Consider the following 15,228-nt stretch of genomic DNA (forward strand, 5'->3'; position numbering starts at 1 on the left):
TCTGAAGAAAGGAGCTGGCTGCCCCCAAAAGCTCAGACATAATTTGAAAGGGACAAAAAAGGCTCCCATTGGTTGTTTAAGAAGACAGCATCCTATTATCACGTCACTACTCAGGAGGAGGGTCAGAGCCTGCATGGCAGGGACATTTCTCAATCATCTTTCAAAGCACTTTGTAGAATGAAGGATTCCATGCACTATTACTGTCATAGCACCCAGGAGTTAGAAATGGCTCGGGCTTCAGCTCTAAGAGATGCTTTGGGGAAAGTCTGCCCCCTCAAATCTTGGTGGAGCATGAGGTTCTGCAGCAGGGCTTGAAGGGAGACTTCCAGTAAAGCTTGAAATCACAGAACACATTAAGTGCTGTCACAAAGGCACATGCTGTATGCAATGGCGACGTGTGTCTGACAGTGGCTCACATACTGCTCTTACATTGCACGTCATGTCCTAGAATGAGACACACTACTGTCAGAGGACACGGTGTCATAGTTCAAATGCAAATTTTGAAAAAAATAATTTAAATGGTTATACTTCAGGAAGAGGTTCTAACATAACCAGAATTATTCTATGTGAGATCTAGAGTTTTAATTAAGCCACTTAACATCTAAGTTCTAAATCTTTATTTGCAAGTACCAATGTAATAAGTTCCATCCACAATAAATGTATTTTAAGGTTCTATTGACATGTACAAAGCTTAGAGCTTTACAGACTTTACACTGCCACCAGAAAACCTTATACCAACTCCAGTCCTCGAGTATCCACCATTTACACACATTACAGAAGCACACACGTATGCATATTTCCACTACCATTTTCATAGAGTTCAGTAAAGGGGTTTTGAACAGTATTCTCCAAACCATCTTAAAATATTCTCTCTGGAAGGATGGGTTTTTAAAAACAACTACAGTTTCTCTTAATAGAGGGGGGAAAGGATGTGAAAAGTGAGGAGTTTGGAAAATGAAAAATACTCCCACTAGAGTGTCTCTTTAGTAGACCCTTGGATATGGAGTTGGCTACAGCACATTTCATTCACACTTACCTGAAGCCTTCAAATAGACATCTCTCTTGGAAAGATTCTTTATGGGTCATACCACCCTCCACCATCCTATGATTCTAACTTTCTAATGGAGATGGCTTGCAAATGTATTTGAACACTCTTGAAATGAACTATCCCTTTAAATCACAAACATGCATTACATGGTCACACAGGCATCCGTGAAAATAGTATGGATTATTTTAAACAATCAAACTGCAGCATCCTCTAAGCACCGAACAGTAAGTGTTTAGCCACCCTACCTTCTGATGAGTTGTGACTTCGTCCCTGCTCCTGCCCAGCTCCTCGGCAAGTTTAACGTTCTCTTCTTGCAGGGCTGTGAGCTGCTGGGACTTCTGAGCAGCCGACAGTCTCAGCGCTTCTCTGCAAGGACAGGAAGTGCATGGTTACCATAGGAACAAGACAGGCAAGAAAAGACTGTGGGAGAGAATCTGCTTCACAGCTTGGAAAAATACATCTAGGTCACGTGTCTAATAGGATCTATAATAAAGGTGACAATCTACACCTTAAATGCACACTGATAGTGTTAACCCTGAAAAAGAGAGCATTGGAAGCACAACACACAATTACTTCCTTTTCCATTAAATGCATCTGATACCACTGCAAGGGAAAGTCTATTCAGCGTCCTATTACCAGTTCTACATGGCTCCAAGAGTTTAAAAACCCTCAGATTTAAAAATATGCTAATTTGTGGGATTAAATTTTGTTTGAAGTATGGTACAGTATTTGTTTGAAGTATGTTATTTATGTTTGAAGAGACAGACAGGTAGTTCTAACATCCCACCCCCCTGTACAGGCACATAAACACACCCACAGAGTTTTTAACCAAATCTAATACAAACAGAAATGTTTATGAAATTAAAATTATCAAGGAAACCCCATTTGTTCACATTTAAATATTCTCTGGAATGGCTTGCAACCCAAACACTGAAGAACAGATGAAGTCAGGTGAGCCAAAACGTAAAGATGACTAGTCTATTTTCGTTGTCTTTACAATGAAATAAACACCAATAACAAAAAAACAAATTTGGATTTTCAAGTTTCGTTAATCCATGTTGCTGTTGATAAGATCGGAATTTTTTTTAGAATTATTTTTAACCAATGTATTAAAAAAAAAAAAAAAAAAAAGCCTTTTACATATTCTGTGTATATGTCATTTAATAAGTTCCTGTAGAAATTGGCAGGATTTTTCAAAAAATAAGTTGCATTTTATTTCATCTAGGCAGTTTTGTTACCATTGTATTTTGCTTTCCTAAAGGGAGGCTCAATGGTCATATGTGCCAATATTTCACAGTCAAGCACTGACTAGAATACTAAAATATGTTATGATGACCCATGGCTGATGTGCCCCGGAGGGATACATTTATGTAACAGGATTCACAAAACAGGAGCATTATCCTCAAACTCACTAAATTACAGTTTAAACAAAAGTATTTCATATTATATGATGAACATTTTATCAAGCAACATTAAAAGTAATCCGGCGTTGTGTGTATTAAACTTCATGCTAGCATTTTCCAGCCCTTTTCCTTAGATCTTATGCCATAGCTACATTAGTTATTAAAGATCAGGCTCTAGTGTAAACAATTTTGGTGCTGTTTTTCATGCTCTATTAATAAGGCCTAGTTAAACTGGATTTAATGTGTTGGCTCACATCACTGAATCCAATTATCTTGGTATGAATCTGGTTGCTAATGCAGGGACACATCTAATTTTAACCTCACTTGTTTGCTGTGCTGCAGTCCGTAACAGTGCTTTGACTTTTGATTTTGGCACTAGTGTGTCAGGAAGTCAGATTCCTGATGTTAAAGGCACACAAACAGTGGCGTGGACTTGTGTGAAACCACAGAATTCCATTGTAATTCATTTGTATCTGAGAATTTTAATGGATGTCAAAAAGAGCATTTGACATGGAGTTTATTAACCAGGTAAGGAAAATCCAACCAGTATCACTGCTTCTCTGGTGCCCAGTTTTATATGTTAAGCTCTTTTGCAAAAATGGTTACCAACTCCACTGAAAGACTTCCCTACCTACAGAGCCACAGCTGGCTATTGAAAGGGCTCTCCTGCATTATTCCCCTCCACAATTACAAGAGTTTACCATCACCTACTGGGCATCCCAAAGGCATTCTGGCAACACAGACTGCTGAGGAGTTCAAGGAAAGCTGCAGCTGCCAAATTCAGCTCCATCCTTTACCAATGTTAATTACTTTGTTTATGTGTCAAAGTATTTATAATTTAATAATCTTAAATCAGTATGACAATTACCTGTCAAATTAGATTAGTTACCCCCCCGTCCATGAAGTCCAAAATCACAGGTAATTAGAGACCATGTTCAGCAATTGGCTAGGATTAAGGTTTGCCTTAAACAGAATCATAAGAGGACCAAGTGAGAGGAAACCAATCTCCTTTATCTAGAAGTCCCCTTTACTGAAGCCTAAACTGCAATTTCTACAAATAATTTTTCCTGACAAGTTGCAGAAGAATAATTTTGAATAAAAAATGGGATCTGCACACTTCCTGGGGTTCTAGGACTAGAGCAACTAGTCTGGAAATAATTACTTTGCCTTGGCATTTTCTACAAGCGCTGAAGCAGACAGGAATTACTGATGGAATGAAATCCTGTCACACCAGAAGGGGCCTCTCTCTGAGAAGCCACCTAGGTTTTTAAAAGGACAAAAAAATCAATACCGTGGTGCAGGTGCTGGAACATAGCATTAATGTTGTGTGTTCTGCAAGAAACCCTGTCTCTCCTTACCTGGACTACCTTGATCTAAGAGCACCAGTCACGTGTGGGGCAAAAATCCCCTGCACCGTTTTGAAAATCTCAAGCAATCATCTCAGCCTTGCAGTCCAAGTTCCAGGTTCTGAATCTCCCCAACAGGTCACCAAATTCTCTCCACACAGAGAGGGTGGGATTGGAGACCTGAGGTTCAGACACTGAAGGGCCAGTAGCCATGCTGTGTCTTTGTTCAGGGAGGGACACAGTTTTAGGCTGCTGGATACCAGTTACGAGCTAATAGTTTTATTCGGAGGCTAACATGCACTAACCAAATTGTGGCTAGAGGGCTTTAAACCAGAGAGACTATGTGTGTTTCATTTAGTACTGCCCAGGGATGGGCACTCAGCTAAGGCACTTTGTTACTACATATATATCTACTCCCTACATTTCTTTGGAGTCCTACTGGTTAGGTTTATTGACAAAATAAAGGATTATATGAACACTGTAGAGTCCAGGTAAATGTGAGCCCAAACAGCAGCACACTCTGCTTCACCCATTGCAGCTACATTCCAATTTCAGAATCTAGGATGAGGCTGTCTAGATTAGGATTGGACCATGATCAGCTATCACATTGAGCTCCAGCTACACTAGAGACTAAACATGTTGCAAGATGTTTGGATTGATGCTTTTGAAATAAATTGGTGCCCCCATGTGGCAGAACTGTATGCCACCTCAGACTAATTCAATTAATGCACCATAATTTAAAACATCGCCACAAATAATTCAACAACCCTCAGAGAGCCATGGCAGTGCTCCGTTTCCATGTTTTACGTATTTCAGAAGCCAAGTTAGTAGTGAATTGTAACAAAGTACAGTACCTCTGTTTTATAAATGAGAATACTGTAGATGAGCTGTGTGGCGGGGCGAGTGCCCCACCCCTATGTGAGAGGGAGCTAGAGTAGGCCAGAGAGGCTGCGCAGGCCGGCAGCCAATCAGGAAAGGGCTTACTGAGAGCCAATCAGGGCTCAGATTGGAGGGAGCCAATCAGGGCCAGGCTCAGCCCTATAAGAAGGCTGCTCTGGAAAGGAGCAGTCAGTCTGTCCCAGGCCTTGGACAGGGGAAGGTCTGTCTCCAGGGTGGGAGACTAGCACCCAGGACAGCGCAGTGCTGGGCAGGCCCGGGGGAGCAGAAGGAAACTCCAGCCCGGTGTCTGCCAGGCTGCAGGCCCTGAGGGGAAGGGCCTAGCCGGTGTGAGGGGCCGTAGGGGAAGCGGCCCAGGGAAGCAGACAGACGAGGGCAGAGGAGGACGACAGCGAGGCTGCCGCCAGAGGGTCCCTGGGTCGGGACCCAGAGTAGAGGGCGGGCCTGGGTCCTCCCCTTCCCCCCTTGCAGTACACCCAGCCATTGGCCGTAGGGAGCGGCCATTATAGACCATGCCAGATCCCTGAAAGGAGGGATTAGACTTTGGGGTGTGTGGTTGACCACGGTGGCTGGACATAGAGACTGCTGCTTGACACCTCCCCCCCTGGAAGGGTGTGTGGCTGGACTAAGGGGCACTGCTGGAGGGCAGTGGTCCGGAAGAGGACGCCACAAGTTGGTGAGCAACATGGGCTCATAAGCCAACCGAAGGCAAGACAATGGGCGGGATACCACCGAGAGGGGACGCTCCACTGGACTGAGTTAATTCCCAGAGTAGCCAGTAGGAGGCGCCCAGGTGGTGAGTCCCAACCCCGTCACAAGCTGGTAAAAAGACTCATTTATGAAATGTAAGCTACATACTCACATAGAATAACTATGTAAGAGTTCAAAGGCTCAACAAACATTTAAATACTTACACTTCTTTTCTAAATTCTTCCATTTTCTTGTTCTCCAGATTTAGAAGCTCTTTTGACTTGTTAAGTTCCTCTTCGTTTTTCAGGCTGTTTTGTTTAAGTTTGTCCAGCTTGGGGGAGGGAAGGAAATCTTGTTAAAAATTCATGGAATCATATAATTTTCAAACAAATTGTTTGTAAATAGTCAAGCATTCGTGAAAATGGAGGCCTGACGTTTTGAACTGTTGCACTTCTTTTATTTTTAAGTCTTGGTAACTGAAGAGTTAAATTAGTCTGTCTGCACTGGGAAGTATTGGACTAACAAAAGTGTAACAAACCTAACTGTGTTCAATGCAATTCCAGCAGCATAGCAAGTTAAAGGTTAATTTAAAACTAACGGATAATAATATAAGTAGAAATCTATTCACCACATTTCACACAGACACCTATCTGTCTAAGCACTGTCCCTACAACTCAACATTTTTAGCAAAATTAATGTAGTATGATTTGTTATAATTGAGTGCTATTTGTATAGAGTTTTTCCCCCTGATCTTAGGTAAAAACATACATAATTAACCATATGGTTAAGCTTTACTGTACCTTAATCAGCGAGAAATAGTAGGCTGGATGTTGTGTTTGCAATAATGGGAAATCCATTCTTTTGAGAGGTCTTGTTGTTTTGGCACAAATTGTAGAAAGCCTTCTAGTATTTACTGTGCATGCATCTATCATGTAAGCACTTATCAGATTGTAAACCTCATCTGTTCACAAGCACTCAGTAATACATTATATTATGTAACAGATAATCTCCAGCTACTTCGATGGCATTACAGAAGAGTAGATTTTTATTTTAAACAGCCCAGAAATTCCACTTCTGGCATTAATAATGTCATCTCTCTGAAGCAATCAACACTGCCTCAAAATCATTGAGAATTATGTTTCAATAGAAGCCTATGGCATTAGGTTAGCCTGGTATTTCCCATTCAAAATGCTCATTATCTTAAAGACATCAGAAAATTCTAGAGAATCATCTGCCCAGCCTGTACCAGCCAGTGTGCTCAAGTTTGTTTCCCCACATCTTTTTGTTTCAAACAGTCAGTTTATACTTGCTTCTCTGCAGCCTGGACGCAACTTGTGGGGAAAAGAGATTAGGGTGCTAGTGAAGACACCACTACCAAAAAAAAAGTGCACTGTTACAAGAGGGGAAAAACAAGGGTAGGAGGGGGTCCTTGACCCAGCATCATCATGGAAAGTACCGTGGTATTTCTTAGGTTGCAAGCTTTGTGGGGACAGGAATTGCAACTCATGTGTGTTTGTACAGCACCTAGCATAGTAGGGCCTCACTCTTGAGAGTGGCCTTTATATGCTGCCATAATAAATAGTAAATGATAAATAATACATAAATCAGAGGAGGAGAGATGAAGATGCTGCCGTGAAACTTCAGGTCACACAGAGGATCCTTTAATAACCATGCACAGAAGCTCAAATTTTTGCAGGCTAGATTAGGAAGGGAGAATTTATGTGGATTATTAATGTTACTATTAGTTAGCACTTCGGTAGTGCTTTTTATTGGAGGGTAAGGACTATCCACTTAAGATGAAGAAACTGAGGCACAGACGTTACTGTAAACAACTTGCCCAAGGCCACACAGTGAGTCACTGATGAAGCCAGGCTTAGAACGTAGATCTTCTGTATCTGTGCCCTGTCTACTGTACCATGCTGCATCTCTCATCACAGTAGATAAATGCTGCTCTAGCATCGTGGAAAGCCAAGGTCCATGAGCATATAGGTAATAGAGTACATCTCTACCCCGATATAATGCTATTCTCGGGAGCCAAAAAATCTTACCACGTTATAGGTGAAACCGCGTTCTATCAAACTTGCTTTGATCCGCCAGAGTGCACAGCCCCGCTCCCCTGGAGCGCTGCTTTACCGCGTTATATCCAAATTCATGTTGTATCGGGTCGCATTATATTGGGGTAGAGGTCTTTGTAATTATAGCTGGACACACCACATTAGAGCTGTAGAAGCATGTAATCTACAAAGTTGTATTAGTGTAATACATAGAGAAGCTGTGGGTACTATCTAGTAGCCCATGCCAAGATGGCCATGATGAGCTCTGTGGTGGGACAGTGACAAAGGTTATTCATCCCATTATTCTCCTTTTCCCCACTCACCAATAGTCCTGTCCCCTGTGCTGTGATCCTATTGGTTTAGGCACTTAAAAAAATAAAAAAAACCAAACACTTCTGGACTGCAGAGTAAAAACTAAACCTGCCCCTACAGTTTTTTTCTTTTTAGGTCATTTGTTATATACAGAAAAATAGGATTTAAACAACCTCTCACTTGCAAAGATCAGATCTGACTAGCAGAAGGAAGTGACCGCATGTCCAGCTCAACATATAACTAAAGTTGTAGGGAAATGTAGGTACCTCAAAGAGCACATATTCACTGATAAATTGTGGTGCTTTTGACTATTTGGATATAGATTTCACATTATAATACAGGGACATTTTAAGGAATACCAGTAAGTCTCAAGAACTTTGACTCTTTTCATATATAAACAATTAAAAGTGGTTACTTCATTTTGAAGCTTCTGATTTGTCTGTCTGGAGTCCTCCAAGGAGGCCAGTGTATCGATCTTTTCTTGATGAAGGGCATCCTTCTCTTTGGTCACCTGCTCCACTACCTGCAAAGCATCTTCTGCCATTTTAGCAGCCTAAATATAAAAGAGAATTATTACTGGATAGAACACTCCAATGCAGACCAGCCGTTATACTATATTTTGTTTACTTTATGCAGAACTCAGTTACTTGCCAGCTTTTTTCCATATTGAATCAAATATGTTAAATAGCTTCATTTTTGTAACTAAAACTGGAAATTTATCTGCATTCTGAAGCTGCATAAAGTATAAAATAGATCTTAAAAGTTCGAATTCCATGCGGAAATGAATTACAATCCCATGCTTGTGTCTTCATTGAGGGTTTTTTTTTATTAAATCCCTGAATGGCCCTAATTATATCCACTGTGATTACCCTTAAATGCCCCAAACATCTTATAATCATAGTTGTTCAATAGATATTCACCACCACCAGACTGATCTTTTAGATCGATGTGGAATTATAAAGAGGAGTTGTGTTGAATTTGCTTTGACAGGATCCTAAAAGTTAAAATAGCTGAATCTTTTTTGTTCTCCTATCCAGTTAATGTTACATATGTTACTTTAACATTGTTAATGATGACTTGCCCTTGTGAAATTAAATCTTTGAAGATCATACACAAAGCTTTAGATTGGAATAAAATATTCTGAAAGTATTTGGAATTAAAAAGCACCCCACAAAATTCATACTTTAAGTGGTTTTGCAGTTTATAAGTCAAGCAAGGTCTGGCTCAAAGTTCTATTTACTGCTCTGTTGGTGGTGAATATAAACACTACTGTGAATAAAAAGAGCACACTCAGCTGCCAATTTATTACAACATGTTTTGAAAGTTCTAAAAAAGCCCAAGCCTGCTAGGGGATTGTCTTACAATTCCTTTTGTCCAATCACTGGAGTAAAATTTTATTTTATATCACCATGTAAATTTAAACTAATCTTTTTATTCATTTTTTTTTAAATAAAAAGGTACGGTGAACACCAAGTCCAAAATCATGTTCATTTGTACCCATTTACTGTTGGCTAGAAAGTACTTTTTCTACTAATGTTAAATTTCTCCTATAGGATTTGGAAAAAAATATTTTCCTTTTTATTCACAGTTTCAAAATTTTCTTGCAGCATTCAGCGACAACATAGTTCCTTATGATTAAGCATAGAATTGTTTTTATTATGGGTGTTAAAAGATCTTTCACACTCATCATTACAGACAACTTGAGACAAACAGGGTACTATAGCAGGAGGGAAGATAATTACAGTCTGTCTACATTAAGATGAAGTGCTGGTCGTGCAATTAAAGTGCAGACATCTAAACCATTGAAGTTAGTGCTCAGTGTTAGTAACTGTACTTGATCGGTTTAACAATGTGTTTCAATACCTCAGATTTTTGCGTTACTGTATGTGTCTGAAGAGCCTCAGTTTCTTTTAGTTTCAAAGCAAGTTTGTCCTTCTCCACCAGTAGCATCTGATTTTTGTTCTGCAACACCAGTAAGTTGGCTGAAAGGTCACCATTAGTTTGTGCTAAAAGCATTACTTCCTCATGCAGTTTGTAATAGTCCTCAGAAAACTTCTCCTTCTCTTTCAGTATTTCTTCCTTTATCATGATCAGATTCTTCTGTTCCGCAAGCAGGCTCTCATTTTCCTGGAGCAGCTTCGTTCGCTCCAATTCAGTCACCTCATGGCTATGACGAAGATCTTCTAGGATATTGGAGAGACAGGCATGCAAGTCCTGGAGCTCTGCCTTCGATTTAGTCAATGAAGCAAAATCACTCTTTAATTTTTCAATATTGGAGGCAAGTTGATCAGTCTCTGTGCTGAGAACCTCCTTTTCTTTAATGATTTCCTCTAGTTTGGATTCAGATTTTTGTTTCTCCTGAACCAGCAGTTGTTTCTCAGACAGCAATTCTTTATTTTTAACTGTTAGCTGCTCCTTCTCCCTCCCTAAGAAGCTGATGGTGTTCTGAAGTTCTGCATGTCCCAATAAGAATGAATCTTTTTCCAGCTTTCTAGCTTCCCTTTCTATTGTTAAATTCTCCTGCATAATTTTTATCTCTTCATTTAATTTCTGACATTCTTCTTGCAATTCAGTCCTCTCTTTGGTTAGCATTTCCTTACTGGAGGAACAGGTTTTGAAGGAAGCCATCAGAACTTGCTTGGCTTGCGAAACAGCAGAAAGTTCATTTCCTAGCAGTGTTTTGGCACTCTGAGCCTCTTTCAGACACTTTGAAAGTTCACAGTTATAGGCTACTAGATCTTGATTTTCTTGGGTTTTCTTGTCCAGTTCTCTCTTGAGGCTTTCAATGGCATTCTGGAGCTTTGCCTTCTCTTGACCGAGTGCTTTCTTGGCTGAGATGTCCAGCTCATGTTTTCTTTTCAAGTCACACAGTGCATTTGCAGAAGAATGTTTTTCAGTGAGCAGCTCTGCACATTTGGTTTCTAACATGTCCTTTTCTTTAAGAAGGGCATCATTCTGCTTTTTAAGTTTCACTGACTTCTGAGAAGCCAATTCCTTCTCTCTGCTCAGTTGACTAATCTTCTCATTTACAGATTTCTCAGCAAGGATGGCATCTTCTGAGGTCTTCGCAAGCTTTTCCGCAATTGCCTTATTTTCATGTAAAAGTTCGTCCCTTTCAGACAAAAGTCTCCGCTCAGATGAAGAGAGAGCTTCCTTCTCTTGTAGTAACTGGATACATTCGGAGTCTGTTGACTCCCTACTGGCTTTAATCTCTTCAAGCAGTTTAGAGAGACTAGCATAGGAGGCCTGCAACTCTACATTGTCTTTGGTAGCTTTTTTAAGTTCTTTAATCACAGCATCTAGCTCTGCTTGCAGTCCTTCAGTTTTCCTATTTAGGGCCTTTTCCTCGTTAAGAGCAGTTTCTAAGCTCACATGCAGCTCTTCCTGACTCTTAAGAAGTGCTTCCTTTTCAGATTGCAGGTCTTGCCTTTTTTGCAACAGATCGTCCCTTTCATTTTTTAAGGCCACATGTGCGCTTTCAAGAGCCAATTTTTTATCCAAGACTGAATTTCTCTCTGCAGCCAGAGCAGATAATTCTTGCAGGAGTTCCTTTTGATCTCTGGCCAGGTCTTCATAAGAGCTTTTCAGCTTCTGGATGACATCATCCTTGTCTTTAAGAAGAGTAGCATTCTCCTCAGAAAGCATTTTCTGATTATCCTCCAGTTCTTCTCTTTCCTTAATGTGCTTCTGAGATTCCAGAACCAAAGCATCTTTGCTGGTCTGAAGTTCTTCCAGCCGTTGGAGCAGCGCTGATTCTGAAGAGCGTAGAGCATCATTTTCTCTACTTATTTTTAGAAGATCTTTCTGTGTTGTCCCTATTTCAATAAATAACTTTTGTTTCTCAGAAATTAATGCTGCCTTTTCTGTGCTTTCCTGTTGACTTTTAGTTTCAGCTTCTTGCTTTTCCTTTAGGATTTTTTTATTTTCTGAATCAAGTTCTTCATTTATTGTCCAAAGATTTTCCTGATCTTGTTGCAACAACATAAGCTTGGATTCCAACTCTAGTAGTTTTGCTAATAGTGAACCTTTCTCTAACTTTAAAGCATTTCCCTCCTGTGCCAGAATCTCCTTCTCTGATATCAAATCCCTCATCTCGTCTGACATTAGTTCAATCTCTTTTTTGGCTGATGCTAACACAGAAGTTAAAGACTAAAGAAATAAAGGTGGGGAGAAGGGAAACAAAAATGAAGTCAAACAGACAAATGAGAAGTATGGATTAAGGACAAATAGAGCTATTATTATTTAAATTAAAAAAGCATATATACTGCTAGAGAACTTTTAAAATGTCTAAGTTTTAAATGCAATAGCTTTAATTCAGAGCCTTGGTGGGATTAGTTAGTGTGACTTCAGATCCAGCAAACCAAAAAAACCCAAGCCACTAAACAGCTCTAGAAATGTCTTGAGGTTTTTTAACTAGTGGTTTGGAATAAACCAACATAATTACTCTGTCACATTCCCTGAGGTGGATCTATACAGAAGGGCATATCCAGAATTCTCCTTACATCATGAATCTCTACTAAAATATGTATTATCTTAAAGCTTTCTACAGAACCCATCATATACAAAGCCTCTTTTTAATCCCTTGCTTTTATAGCAGCTATAACAAACATATCTAGGTGCTGTCCAATTATACTAAAGCCTTCAGAGATCAGAGTTAACAGAACTTATTCAAAAATATCCCACCACGCAGATATTATCTGCGCTAAAACAAAAATAAAGATAGATGCTCAGGTAAATATAGAGGCGCAATCTAAGAGAGACCACTCCAAACACCACTTTTGCTCATTTAAAGAATAAACAAAAACAAAAATAAATAAGTCTGATTTCCATAGGAAAGGCTCCAATTCCAAATAGGGATATCCACTGAAGAATTGTGGATCAGTCTGAGCTCCCTTCCAATCATCTAAAGAGACAAGTCTAAGGGACAAATTCTCCTCTTAGTTACACCCGAATGAATTCGGAAGATTCAATGAAGTTACTCCAGATTTATTTTGGCGTAACATAAAGGAAAGCTTGATTCAGATGTAATAATGACAGGGAAGACTCTCTCTAGTCTGGGGAATCACAATTAGATGATGAGGGGTGAGACAAATCCTGCCCTGACTTTAAATCCTCTGCAACTCCACTAAGGATACATCTACTCTGCAAAAAAATCCTGTGGCAGCAAATTTCAAAGCCCAGTCAACTGACGTGGGCTCATGCTACGGCCCCAAAAATAGCAGTGTAGACAATCCTGCTCGGGTTGGAGTTCAGGCTCTGGGACCCCCGCCCATGCAGGATTTCAGAGCCCAGGCTCCAGCCCGAGCGAGAGGGTCTACACTGCTATTTTTAGCCCCGTAGCATAAACCCAAGTGCCATGGGTTTGTTTTTGTGTTTTTTTTTTTTTTTGCAGGGTAGATGTACCCTAAGTCGTTAAGTCTAGGGTTACCATATTTAAAAAATAAAAGGATACTCCACGGGCCCGGGCCCTGCCCCTTTCTCACCCCTGTTCCCGCCCCAACTCTGCCCATTCCCCGCCCCTTCCCCAAAGTCCCTGCCCTAACTCCCCCTCCTCCCTCCCAGCCACGCGAAAAGGGCTGCCCGAGCGCTACCGGCTTCACGGTTTGCCGGGCAGCCTCCAGACCCTCTGCCCCCGGCTGGCGCTTCCCCAGCGCAGCTGGAGCCCGGGAGGGGAAGCGCCCAGCTGGGGGTGCAGGGTCTGGAGGCTGCCCGGCAAACCATGAAGCCGGTAGCGCTCGGGCTTCAGGCAGCCCCCTTGCCTCCGGACCCTGCGCCCCCAGCCAGGCACTTCCCCTCCCGGGCTCCGGCAGCTCTGCTCCTCCCCTGACTCTTTGGCTCTGTTTAAGAGCCAAGCTGCCCGAGCGCTCCGGCTTCGGGCAGCCCCCTTGCCTCCAGACCCTGCGCCGCCGGAGCAGAGCAGCTGCAGCCCAGGAGGGGAACTGCCCGGCCGGTATTTTTCCCGGATATGTTCGGCTTTTTGGCAATTCCCCTCGGACGGGGGTTTGATTACCAAAAAGCCGGACATGTCCAGGAAAAACCGGACTTATGGTAACCCTAGTTAAGTCCCAAATGCAGGGCCATCAGTTATCAATAATGCACAGCAATTGCACACTATCCCTGCTCTCACTCTTTGAAATGAAATTCACAGTTTAGTTTTGCACCTATATCTACCTACAGATCCATCTGTACTGCTATGTTGAAGCTATAATGCTGACTAATGATTCTGTGACTGAGGCAGCAAGTCTTCAGTCCCCTGTGCTGGCATGTTCACCACAGAACATGGTCTGGATAGTTTCTTATCTAGTGTTCCATTAAAAATCCAACATGACTCTCCACTCAAAAGCAGAGCAACAAGGGTTTTTCTTGGGAAATAAGCCTGTTCAGGGAGAAATTAGAATAGAGAGATCTGGAATAAAGACAGAGGGGAATGAGGAGTGAACAAAATAGGAAAGAGGAAAGTCACATGCAGATTTACTTCTAACACACCGTGTGCCTGATTTGGAAGAATAGAGGAGACCTAGATCACGGAAGTAGCTTCACAAAAGGAACACCTAAGAATGCACAATAGGAAATCAGTTTTAGTCTTGAGAGCTTTCTATTTTGGTGGGGGAAAGAGGGGTTGCAGGAGGCAGCCTGTTATAAGATTTTCTTGAACCAAATCAAAAGCAGAGGATTTTTTTGAATTCCATCTGCTTTGTACTGTGGATGGTGTAGAGGGGATTTATTTTAATGTCTTGCAAAGCAATATATTTCTTCTAGCCAGTCCTAAACATCTTCTCTGTGTTTCAGGAAGAAATCCTGTTACACTACAATGAAAAATCCATAGCTTTGTAAATTGTAAATAATGAGTTCATTCTTGTATTCTTCATCACTTTTCCTTGGATAATGCTTTCTCTTCAGCATTTCATAACAAAAAAGAGTAATCAGTAAGGAGAGGTGGGGCTATGCAATTTGTTGTCTAGGAAATTTCATGAAATGATTACAGTGCCATCCATTGAACAGTAGTGGGAGCTCACGGGAAAGCACACAGGATTTTGTGATCAATGCAGGTTGAGGCCTGCTTTTAGAGAGAAGACTTTTCAGGGCCCAAGACTAGTTTCCTGTAAGCTCCTGTTGCTTTTCAGTTGATTGCACTGTATTAAGTTTGCGGTTTTATTTTAAAAATTAATGATGACACATTCTCCCCATCTTCAGTTAAAGGGGATCACAGGTGCTTAGTCATTACATATATTGCTTGTGATAAGTGTTGTAATTGCTTTGAAAGCAACATGCACACAAATACTAGAGTCAATGTTTCAATAGCAGATTATGCAGTTAGTGATTAAGTTTATAAATAAGCATTTTATCTGTACACAATTTGTTAACATGGGATGTCTCCACACACTTAAATGCCCTCTTACATTTTCAGGATCTTCAGAAATCTGCCTCTTTTGCCATCAGTAAAAATTAAAATAAACAAAACAAAAAATATTTCCTCT

General features: G+C 40.9%; 1 protein-coding gene across 9 annotated transcripts in view; it reads right to left on the reverse strand.

Moving 5' to 3' along the window:
• CLIP1 (CAP-Gly domain containing linker protein 1) overlaps positions 1-15,228 on the reverse strand; it is a 115,257-nt gene that overhangs the window by 19,242 nt on the left and 80,787 nt on the right. For 6 of the 9 annotated variants that reach the window (XR_010592818.1, XR_006175007.2, XM_024101406.3 and 3 more), the window contains 4 exons: positions 9,614-11,899; positions 8,166-8,303; positions 5,609-5,715; positions 1,294-1,414 (listed from right to left, as the gene is read on the reverse strand). Coding sequence is in view for 7 of the 9 variants with exons in the window: in XM_024101406.3 (XP_023957174.2) it covers positions 1,294-1,414; positions 5,609-5,715; positions 8,166-8,303; positions 9,614-11,899 (2,652 nt within the window). In the remaining 2 variants the exon portion in view is untranslated. The remainder of the gene's footprint in view (positions 1-1,293; positions 1,415-5,608; positions 5,716-8,165; positions 8,304-9,613; positions 11,900-15,228) is intronic. The other 3 variants (XM_042852467.2, XM_024101408.3, XM_065568123.1) reach the window with 1 other exon arrangement.

Source organism: Chrysemys picta, chromosome 15 (genome assembly GCF_011386835.1).
Source record: "Chrysemys picta bellii isolate R12L10 chromosome 15, ASM1138683v2, whole genome shotgun sequence".
NCBI classification, from domain to species: domain Eukaryota; kingdom Metazoa; phylum Chordata; order Testudines; family Emydidae; genus Chrysemys; species Chrysemys picta.